Source organism: Poecilia reticulata, linkage group LG11 (assembly GCF_000633615.1).
Source record: "Poecilia reticulata strain Guanapo linkage group LG11, Guppy_female_1.0+MT, whole genome shotgun sequence".
Lineage (NCBI taxonomy): Eukaryota > Metazoa > Chordata > Actinopteri > Cyprinodontiformes > Poeciliidae > Poecilia > Poecilia reticulata.
This window is the reverse complement of record NC_024341.1, coordinates 3985776-3997845: the sequence shown is the minus strand read 5'-3', so window position 1 is coordinate 3997845 and position 12070 is coordinate 3985776. Positions and strand designations below refer to the sequence as shown.

Here is a 12070-nt window from a genome sequence, read left to right as displayed (position 1 = left end):
ATGCTGTTTTCATTTTGCCACAAAATACTTTGATTAGGACATTCCTGATTTCTCAGTGCAAGGTTTGACATTCATTATTGGACTCATCAGACAGAGTAAACATTACTAAGGCAAAGCTTAGCCAAAGGTTTTCGAGGATGGATCAGATTCCTCGGTGAAGCTCTACTGTTTTTTCCGCATCCAGCTGTTGCAATAATTTATACTCATGTTGTCCGGGATGCGGTCCTGTCCTGAGATTTTTATTTGTCAGGACTTCGAAGTAATGGCTCCAGTTTCCATTGCTGTCTGTTCCATAACCAAACACATGGACCTGAAATTACCCCAAAAACATAAATTCATACATTTAACAGGGAAGATTGATTCAATAACATGGTTATGGATTTGGCTGCTCCTCAGGTTTCGCTCTCTCTATTACACATTTTTTCTGTATTTACTTTTTTACAGTGAAATCATTCTACAGGCAAGTCAGAATTGCCAAAAGAATTTCTATTTGCAAATTATTTTTAGAGTTTATTTAGATAAAATTTTTTACGGATTAAAAAAAAAAACTTTCTTCAAATTCACAAGTTTATATACATCTGGATGACTGTACTTCAAACTGTCTGACTCGGATTTGTTTCTGTATGTAAACTTCTGGTCTTTGGAATTATCTGATGAATGTTACTGACAATAACATTCATCAGATAACTGTGCAGCTGCTTGTCATGCATTGATAAAATGCAAATGGATTCAACTTTTCCTTTCAAATAAGCTGCACATCTCAACACTTCATGTATAATAATAATAATAATAAAAAAAACAGAGTTTATTGTTTTTTTTTTTTTTTTACAAATACTGAACAGAATAAAAGAGCAAAATCAGGAATTTTTTTCCTCATTTTTGGTTCTGAACAAGTCGCGTTCTGATCTCACCCAATTTTACTAAAAGATATATGATAACAAGCAAACATGGAGAAATCCAAACGTTCTAAATTTTAAATGGCAAACGGTGTCCGCTAAACGAAAACAAAGCGGGAAAAGAAGACTGAAACTGGATCTCAAACTCGCCTCATCGCAAATGTGAAGAGAGAGAATCAAAGTCATGAAGCCAGTGGACGGGTACGACCCTTTACCTTCCAGCCAGATGTTATGAGAATATTTCACAAAGGCTGGGTCGATCACCTTCACCTGCCACACCGGATTAATATTTACATTTATTTACGTTTACAAGCAAAGATTACGTGAACTGTGTCCAGTGTCATATTCATCAAATCTTTGTTTGCTATAATTTTGGATTTAAATGGTGCATATGATCTACGGAAAACAGCAAGACAGATGAAAAATGAGTCATTTATGAGATATCTTTCAGTCATGTGTATGGAGCTAAATAAAGCCTAAAAGTAGTAGATAATTAAAGGAAAATCAGAACATTTTAGATTAGAATCTGAGTGTTGAGATTTGTATATGAAAATATTTACATCAAGATATTAATTAGGTTTCACATATTCCACACTAAGCCAGATTACACCTCAGACGTGTGAAACTATACGCTATACTATGTCTGAAAATAAGACACAAAGACACATTTCTTCTGTGTCTGACATTTTGTTAAATATTATTTTTTTATCTAAAAAAAATTTGAGCCACGTTGGTGTTTTCCGGGTCATGTCCAGTTTTAGGTTTGTTCTACACTGAACCTTTTAGAAATACATCAGAGATGGGTTTGGACTAATTTCAGCACATAAAAATGTATTTAAATCAATAGATCACCTTTTTCACATTTCCTGTGTTTAATTCTGTTCAGTTTTATTAAAGGAGAAGTATTATTTGTTTTCCAGCCACATAATGTCATTTTACAGCACTATGAACTACGGTAACTATGTTACCTTCAGTTGTTATAACAATTCTGTTTAAATTAAATATGACTTAAAAGAAATTTGTAATTTAATGCCTTGAAATTGGGCCTCTGTCTCTTTAAGAAACTCCCGATACGCCACCTTCAGAAAGTCATCAAAACATTGCTCAGAATCAAAAAGAAGTCAAAATGTAATTGTAAAGTGTCGATTGTGCTTTTATTTGCTTTGTAAATGTGTTTTATTAAAAATGAATGCCTTTATTTTTGCTTCAAGTGATACTTTCACTTTTATCAGATCAATATGAGCATCCCTTTAAGTTGTACAGTGATTTTCTTTTCTCTTATGTTGAACAAAACCTGTTGGTATTTTGTCTGTTGCCCTTTGGACCATATTGTGCAATAATTCCATGTAAAAAGCTTAAAACAAATAGTTGGAAAAGCCAATGTCTAAGATCAGTATATACGATTTTTAATATTTAAATATTCTGATATCTCTACATAAAATCTGACAAGAAAAGGAAAGAGATAAGTAATTTTTATTCTTTGTCTTGGTGGGGTAATGGAATTTTGTCATTTTGTTGCAGATAAGCAACAAAATGTAATTTACCAGACATAAAATGTCTAATAAATTCAGGTGTCTAGTTCTGTGAGATGAGATGAAACGAGCAGCAAAGACAATTAAAAACTAACATAACTGGTTGTTCGTATTGTTCCCTCACTCTGTCTTACATCACCAGTGGGCCAGGAAGAAGGTGTATCCAGCATGACTCAGCATGTTGCTTTAACGTCATGGTTAATACCAAGCAAACCTGTCCTGTTCTGCGTGTCATGCATTATTTGCATTTTTCTAAGTGTACAATTTGATCATTTGAGCCACTGAACCGCCCTGATGTTTCAGTTTTTCTGACATTCTGTTACAGATTTGCTGCTTGGCTTGTGATTGTCCGTCCGTCCGTCCGTCCGTCCGTCCGTCCGTCCGTCCGTCCGTCCGTCCGTCCGTCCATCCGTCCATCCATCCATCCATCTTCTTCTGCTTATCCGGGGTCGGGTCGCGGGGGCAGCAGCTTCAGAAGGGAGGCCCAGACTTCCCTCTCCCCAGCCACTTCTTCCAGCTCCTCCGGGGGAATCCCAAGGCGTTCCCAGGCCAGCCGAGAGACATAGTCCCTCCAGCGTGTCCTGGGTCTTCCCCGAGGCCTCCTCCCAGTGGGACATGCCAGAAACACCTCACCAGGGAGGCGTCCAGGAGGCATCCTGACCAGATGCCCGAGCCACCTCAACTGGCTCCTCTCGACATGGAGGAGCAGCGGCTCTACTCTGAGTCCCTCCCGGATGACCGAGCTCCTCACCCTATCTCTAAGGGAGAGCCCAGCCACCCTGCGGAGGAAACCCATTTCGGCCGCTTGTACCCGTGATCTCGTTCTTTCGGTCATGACCCAAAGCTCATGACCATAGATGAAGGTGGGAACGTAGATCGACTGGTAAATCGAGAGCTTCGCTTTTTGGCTCAACTCTCTCTTCACCACGACGGACCGGTACAGCGCCCGCTTCACAGCAGACGCTGCCCCAATCCGCCTGTCGATCTCCCGCTCCCTTCTTCCCTCATTCGTGAACAAGATCCCCAGATACTTAAACTCCTCCACTTGAGGCAGGACGACCCCCCTGACCCGGAGAAGGCACTCTACCCTTTTCCGGCTCAATTCCATGGCCTCGGATTTGGAGGCACTGAGCCTCATCCCGGCCGCTTCACACTCGGCTGCGAACCGCTCCAGTGAGAGCTGCAGATCACGTTCCGATGAAGCCAACAGGACCACATCATCCGCAAAAAGCAGAGATGCGATCCTAAGGCCACCAAAACGGATCCCCTCAACACCTCGGCTGCGCCTAGAAATTCTGTCCATAAAAGTAATGAACAGAATCGGTGACAAAGGGCAGCCTTGGCGGAGTCCAACTCTCACCGGAAACAAGCCGGACTTATTGCCGGCAATGCGGACCAGACTCTGACACCGGTCATACAGGGACCTGACAGCCCGTATCAAAGGGCCCGGTACCCCATACTCCCGGAGTACCCCCCACAGGGGCCCCCGAGGGACACGGCTTATTTGTGCTTATGTGGAGAATACTAATAGTTTTACTGCTATAGCATGTCGCAAAACTCACAAGTTCCTATAGAAAACAAGTAAAAACAATAATACAAAATTATAAAATAATTAAAAATACAAATTTTTTTATTATATTTTTAATATAAAAATATAAATAACATTCATATTTTGAATTGGAAAAAATAGTAGTTGGAAAAAAGGCTAAATGTTGGGGAAAAACATCTCTTCTGTAATTTAGCTTGATTTGTACGAGAATTAAAAATATTAATTTTAATTATATTTTTAGTATAAAAATATTATAAAAAACTATATTTTTAATTATACTTAAACTTATTTAAATAAAATAAAGTTTATTTTCATAAACTTATTTTCAAGTTTCTGAAAATAAACTTGTAAACTTGTAAAGGAGGTCTTACCTCAAAATTGATCAGCCTTGTATGATTCGTTTCATATCTACAAAGGTTGATGTCATGCATCTGAATGTTTCCTCTGAACAGGAATGGCGGTATGCAACCTGGAGAAGGTGTGGCTACTCCAGAATGTCCCACGAGAAAAAACAAAACAAAAAACAACAACACAGGACGACTTCAGACCAGATTACGCTGATCTCCCAGCTGCAGTTTGACACAGACTGCATTGTCACCTCTAAGCTTTGTGGATTTTTTTTTTGTCTCAATCTCTAAGCAAATGCACAGGGTGTGTGTTCAGATAAACTCTGAATTTGTTGGGAAAGAGATATTGCATAATAGACATTTTCGCACGTGTACAAGTGAAAAAAAAGAGACAATGGAGCTCCAACTTAAAAAATTGCAAGTTAATTTGTTACAAGTAATCAAACACAGTTGGTCAAACTTAATTTAATTACGTTTGTTTAACACGACAGCTTCATAAACTAAATTTACTTGGACAAACTTAATTTTATGACGTAAAATGTATGAATGTTTTTTTTTAAGTTGGATCACCTGCTGTCTGCAAAGGCTGTTGCTGTATGCTTTTTCTGTGTTGCTGATGCCTATAATAACGATTACATAGATAATAATGACAGTGTGGAAGATGGGCAAAATTGGGCCCCGATTTCCTGAATTTTGGAAAAGCTGTAATACGTCGATACTAACGCGTGAAACTGATATTATCTTCCAATCTTATTTACCTCACCAAAGTGTCTAAAAATCAACCACTGTCCTCTGTTGACAGGTCAGAATTTTTAAAGATCAGTAATTGGCCAGGAAACTGCCATCGGTGCGCCAATAAGAATAATAGTCGCAGAAAATAAATAATGAATAAATGCAACAATCCAGTTGGTATTTATTGCAATGTAATACCAATTGCATAATTGTAAAATTAATTATAATATTTTTGCAGTGTTTTGCCTTGATTGATCTAAAGGGTCAAACAAGGACAATTAGGATCAATTGACACCTTTCGATGCAGAGAAGCGGTGGCTCCAGACATCTTATCCCGTCTCAGCCATCCGACAGATGAAGTGTTCTTTTATTTTTTTAAATCAGGAATCTTTGTTCATCTACCCATCTTACAAACACCGAGATACAATACATACATCCTTCGCAAACAACAAGAGGTCGCCAGGCAACCTCTTATTTTTTTTAATTACACCATTCCTGAACATCACAAACAGGATCAGCGACAAACAGTCGGCCTCGGGGCAGCAGTCGGGTCTGGATGAAAGAAGCAGGCTTCACTCTGTGCCAAGCTTAATATTTTTCTCACGGCGGATGGAGTGGATCGCTTCCAGGAGCTACACCCTACGTCTTCTTCAGGCCTACAACACAAGTGGACTCAAAAATCACACACCAACACGCATAAACAGTGAGTTTACTAATCACTGGCAGATATAGTTTGACGTCTTCTTTTTTTTTTTTAATTCTACATGTGTCACTTCCCATGGGTGTGTTTTGTGGAATAATTGACTTTCCTTTATTTTTACTGGCCACTTTTCTGATCCTGATGTTCCAGTTTACTCGGCATGAACGAAAGTTTACAGGAGATTTAAATTGCATACCTGTGAAACTGGAACATTTCCTCATGATTAGATCTTACTTACGGATGTGTGCTTATTTCATTTTAATACTAGAAAACAAATGTTGAAGTCTAACAAGTTTTTTTCCTTCCTTTAGTGGCAGAATATAAAATTGCAAAACATTTTTAAAACTTCCTTGAGGCTCGCCTATTCACCCGTTTCCTATTTCCTTTATAATGTTGATCATTTTTTTAACCAACTTTTTTTTTATTTCACTTTTTTTATTACCAATTATAACTTTTTTATATATATCAGAACCAAAATAAAATATAGTTTTATAGTTTATTACAATATTTTTTTAGATAACACCGAAAAAAATGAATTCTTTAGAAAAATTTATCTCAATATTTCAGTAAAATACGAATCAACATAAACAGTTGCTGAAAGGTTTTCTTGCAGATACGAAATGGAAGGAGGAGGAAACGATATTTAACAGGTTCAAAATGAGAAAAAAAACCTGATTTGCTTCTATATAAAGTAAAATAATCAGTAAAAGTCTGATTCAAATACAGGAGAAAAAGTAAAGTTGCTCTAAAACAGGGGTGTCCGAAGTCGGTCCTGGAGGCCCGGCATCCTGCATGTTTTAGTTCTCACCCTGGTTTAACGCACCTGCATCAAATGATGGCTCGTTAGAAGGCCTAAGAGGAACATTGACAAGCTGAAAAGCTTGTTACTACCAAGAGGGAGAGAACTAAAACATGCAGGATGCCGACCCTCCAGGACCGACCTTGGACACCCCGGCTCTAAAATCATAACACGACAACATAAAGCTGTGACGGTGTTTCAAAGATTTAACCCTTGAAGAGTGAAAAGTAAACTTTATGCCAAGAAGAATCACTGAATGTGTCAACAAATATCCAACTGTATGCAGAAAATATCTTGTCCGTGTTAATCCAAAAAATAATAAACTGATTTGACGTTATGAATCTAGAGGTGCAAAATATGCACCGGAGGCCTTGAAATTTTGCAGATTTGGTTACACTGATTGCTCAAAACGCCAAACCGGTTGGACCAGCTCATTACAGAGACTGAACCCTTGAGCTACATGCTCAGGTATTTTCAATTATGAGTTGTGTTTCTGATTTATGATCCACTTGTGACTGACAGCGTGGTATCAGAGGAATTCTGCTACGTGGTTCTGGGAGAGGCTGCAGTTAGCTTCAGTGTCGGTTTCAAAGCTTAGAAGTGGAATCAGGAAGTGGAAAGCCGCATGCAGGCCTGTGGCTGAAATCCAGGCTGAGAACAAAAACAGAAGTGGTATGTGGTAAAATAACATAAAATAAATGGCCGCAGATAACCACAGATCACCTCAAAACAGCAGCGAGGGCATCAGCCTGCAGGGGCGCAGCTGGACATTTATCTACAATCACAGCAATTCACACACACATAAAAAAAACATCTGTACAGAGTGATTAATTATGAAAAGTCTTCCTGCAATTCTGCCACAAATTACATCCATAGGGGATGTAATTTTGTAGTTTTGTCATCCATCAGTGCTATGACATCACAGCCAACCTGTAAACGGATAGAAAGAACAATTATTTTCTTCAATGCGGAACAATAATAAGATCACCCATAACGACGTGAATTTAGTTCACCGCTTATGGCTGTAAGAAAATAGATGGTAAAAAACATGAAATAGACGGTAAAAAACATAAAAGCAAAATACTGTATTGGGGGAGAAATACAAGAATAGAAGAAGGAAGTTAGAGTTTCAGTAAACGGACGGTCCTCTACTGTACTTAAAAAAAAAAAAAAAAAGAAGAAGAAGGTAGGACTGGATTGGTTAGGATATTGGTACAACACAGATTTATGAATATGCAGTTAAATATTTGGAACAACACTGTTTGAAACAACAATAGGGTCATTTTCTTATTTTAATTATCTATTTATTTGCCCCATCCATCCATCCATCCATCCATCCATCCATCCATCCATCCATCCATCCATCCATCCATCCATCCATCCATCCATCCATCCATCCATCAATCCGTATTTCTATTGGTTGTGCAGACAACATCACAAAACCATGCGGTCAAAGTTCAAGGTGGGAGTGATCCTCCCCAGGACATTTTATTTTACAATAAACTTCAAACATTAACTTTGGTTTAGTGAACTATAACTGCAGCCTGCACCATTTCTGCACCTGCATGATAACTGTGCTGTTTGTACAGGGTGTATGATGTCATTTCAATCTTAAGATGACACGTATCATACAGTGCAGGAAAATGATAATGAACAATTTCCATCTTTTTCCCAACACCGCACCATTAGCATATGCATAGTTCTGCACATCAGTTGGTGTTAGCTAAATGGTGACAGGGCCTGGACAGAGTAATAGGAGGCCCAGACGGTGATCAAAAGTAGCATGTAGAGGATGTATCGTATGTGAGTGGAAATGGTTATGGGGATGTACTGCCGATCAGACATTTGTGTTTTTATGTATTTTTGCTTCAATATGTTTATTTATGGCCATTGTCCATTTCTTCAATCAACCAGTGTTTTATCCAGTCAATCAAAAGCATAAAATCACACCAACATCTCAATATGATCATCAGATACCAAAATCACAAAGACAAACATAAAAAAAAAAAGACACAAAGACGCGTCTTCGGAGAGCACCGTGTGGACAGGAAGAAGACAGTCTCGTTCCGGAGGTCTGACTAACTGTTGAAATTCACATATGTTCAAACCGGGCCGTGTCCAGGCGGTTCTTTTCTGTCTGGGACATCCTGACGCTCACCGTCAGGCTGTGGACTCTGACTGCGGACAAGCAGCACGTGATGATGGGCTACTGCTGCACGCAGGCGGTGTGTGATGATTTTCTGTCCTGAGACAATAAATTTGTTACTTTGGACAAAATGTTCTACCCAAAGACATGGGACAGAGTTTATTGTCTGTCTGCTGCATTCCACTAAGCTGTCCTCCTGAAATGCCTCAGGCTGGTTTCAGAGGCCACACACACCGAGCTCTCTCCATTACAAAGAATTAGCACACACACCAAATCATCTTTTCAAAGTCAGTTAGAACAATCAGACAGTTTATTATGAGTGTGTGCAAATAGTTCAGGCTTTGCTTCAACTATTAGGCTTAAAAATTGGTTAAAAATCTTAATCAATTTTAAAATAAAAATGTAAAATTTGGATTTTCCCTCATTGCTTAAAGAGACAGCGATTGTTCTGTGCATAAACTTCGGTATTTGAAGAAAGTTAAAATAAAACACTTACAGCCAAGTTTTTTTAATTTTTTTTAGCATTTTGCAAATAAAAATAATATTGGTTATTCTACCTAACCTAAAACAAGATAACTTTGGCATAATTTAACTTCAGACAGCAAGGGGGGAAAAAAGGTGTGTGTGTTGTTTTATTTTGTGGAAGTCCAAATCTAGTTTGTACAAATATACACATTTTGTACTTTAAAAATATATATATCTTATATATATCTGACTCAGTTGTACATCTTCTTTGAATGTATGTATGCTCTTTTGCTAATAATGGAGCAGTACTTTTTTTTTCTGGTCCTGTAAATTTTCCCTTATTGTACAGTCTCTATTTCTTACCTTTGTGGTCACTACCTTTTGTGGTTCTATTCTATTTTATTAGATCTAAAATATTGCTGGGTTTCACATTTGAAAAGGCAAGTTTGTCAGTAGAAATCAGGTAGGTGGGATTTGCTTTCGCCTCAATAAATCTCAGAATTGGTGTTCGTCATCAGGGGACCATCATTCTAAAATTTCAAGACAAAAAATAAATTGTTCTTGCTCAACTTTCTTAATTGCACTGTTCATTCCGAATCGGGGGATGTTAAATCTCTCCTGTAGTTCGTCTGATTTTTGTGACTCGTACTTCCTGTTGGGACACAGGGGTCACGATCCTTTATAAAGCGTGACAGTTTTTTCGCTGGCCAGTTGTTTCAGGATGGTGTATTCGTTACTTCCAGAATGGGGCCCAGTTCTGTAGTTTTTGTTCTTTAACACTTCAAAGTAGTGACTCCAGTTTCTGTTGCTGTCGGCTCCAAATCCGAACACGTGAACCTGGGAACACAAACACACACACACACACACACACACACACACACACACACACACACACGCACACACACGCACACACACACACACAAACGAACAAATAAAGTTTGTAAATTTAAAAGGAAGATTTTCTTTTTGCTGTAATTCTATAGTGTGTCAACTGCGCCTCTTTGTTCTTTATCCCCAACTCTTGTTCTCGCTCACACTCTGAAACTATATTCATTTTCACCTGCTTCAATGTTGCAGTTCATTGTTCTGATTTTAACCTTCCATGACGTAGACTCCCTGAATTCCTGTTTGTCCGCAGCTATTATTTTTTGTTTGATGCAATATTTAAAAATATACCACAAAATGAACTCAATGACAAGATCATTTATTTCAATGAATATGAAAGATGCCACTTTTGTCATTAAATTGCATACAATAGTTCAGCTGAGGAGTAAATTTGGACAAACCAAAACTTTTGACTCAGCAAAGCTTAAAGCTGCACTCAGTAATGGTGGTTAAATGAGTCCAAAAAGTTAATAATCGGTTTTAAACTTTTCTTGCTATCAGAATTTTTATATGGAGCAAAATAAGGAGAAAAGTGTAATTTTTCTCATTTGCAAAATTAGAAGAGACGTACATATATGACTAGACTGGCATAACATTAGAGAACCATAGAGAACATAAAGACGACCAACAGCAAAACAAAAAAGACTAACTAGATAATGAGATTAAAGGAAGAAAAATGCAGAAGAGACAACAAATATGCAAACTGAAGGTAAAAAGCAGAATATGAATTGTACCTCTTTTTCATGTGCAGACCATACTCTGTACTACACACTATCAGCAAAATGGAGAAGTTAAATTTTCTTATACCAGTGAACAATTAATTTTATTATTACTTTAATAATAATTATTTGAAATTTTGTGCCATATTATTCAAGAAGCCGGGATAGAACTCTGACAATCTTAATAACCTTAATAATTTCCAACTAATGTGTGATCTTTCTGTCATAGACAAACTCTTGGAAAGGGAACTGGCCACCCAACTTCACCATCATAGCTGCTAAATTGACCTCCTGAATGTAGTTAGTTTAATTTGATTAAAATAACCAACAATGTTTTGATTCCTACTCCCTTTCTGCAGTGTTTCAAATCATTTGGCCTCAGTGGTACAACCATCATCTAGAACTCTCCAGTCCACCATGGAAGGCTCTTGCTGTACTTCTACTTAATTTAACCACAATGTACCTCAAGGTTCTGTTCTCTGGCCTTTCTATTCACCCTCTAAATGCCTCTTTTCCTGCCGAAAATACACACAAAGGAAGACCATTTCAGGTCACAAACCAAAACCCCCAGGTTGTTGGAGACTTAGGCACCGTTTACAGTGAAACCGTGGCATTTCTGTTGCGATCCAGCTGCTTGTTTACACGACCACAGTGAGTGTAGTTTTTCAGAAAGGTGATTTTGAAACCGCTGCATTCGGCTGTAGGGTTTATTCTACGCATAAACGGAGAGATGACAACAAAAACATTAGCATTGTGCTCTGTTGTACTGCTTAACCTGTTCAGTTTAACACAATTTTGATAAGAAATATCTGTGTAACAGCAGCACTTTGTTCATGGGAGGCAGGTTACAGTTTACAATGAGGTGGAAGCTGAGGGTAAAAAGCATAGACATAGACACCCCGCATTCGCTGCTCCGGCGCAGGAAATACGGCGGCCATCTTGGAGCGGTCGTCCCTCTTACTTTGCTCAACCAAAACAGCAGAAGATGCCTCAGCACTGAGGGATATTGTTGTTCGGATCGATGGACTATTGATGTGAGGGCTCCACAGACAATATTTCACAAGTAAGATGGACATATTATTGTGTATATTTTGTGATTAGAATATTACTTTACTGTATTTATGTCCACCAGCGAGATACCAGCTAATATTAGCCACAGTGCTTGGTGTAATACGGGTTCAGCCCCGCTTTGAAGGCTAACTGAGATTCTGTAAATCTAAAAAAATTATTATTCTCTAACATTGACTTAGATTATCTGACACAAGAGCCTACATTAGAAATGAAACAATGTAACATACAT

At 38.3% G+C, this 12070-nt stretch overlaps 1 protein-coding gene across 4 annotated transcripts in view; it reads right to left on the bottom strand.

Annotated features, from left to right (window-relative positions):
• LOC103472020 (CMP-N-acetylneuraminate-beta-galactosamide-alpha-2,3-sialyltransferase 1-like) overlaps positions 1–12070 on the bottom strand; it is a 25881-nt gene that overhangs the window by 5368 nt on the left and 8443 nt on the right. Inside the window, exon 7 of one of the 4 annotated variants that reach the window (XR_534786.2) lies at positions 4349–5712. Coding sequence is in view for 3 of the 4 variants with exons in the window: in XM_008421363.2 (XP_008419585.1) it covers positions 9836–10003 (168 nt within the window). In the remaining variant the exon portion in view is untranslated. Of the gene's footprint in view, positions 1–4348; positions 5713–6645; positions 7486–9284; positions 10004–12070 lie in introns of those variants that run through there. The other 3 variants (XM_008421364.2, XM_008421365.2, XM_008421363.2) reach the window with 3 other exon arrangements.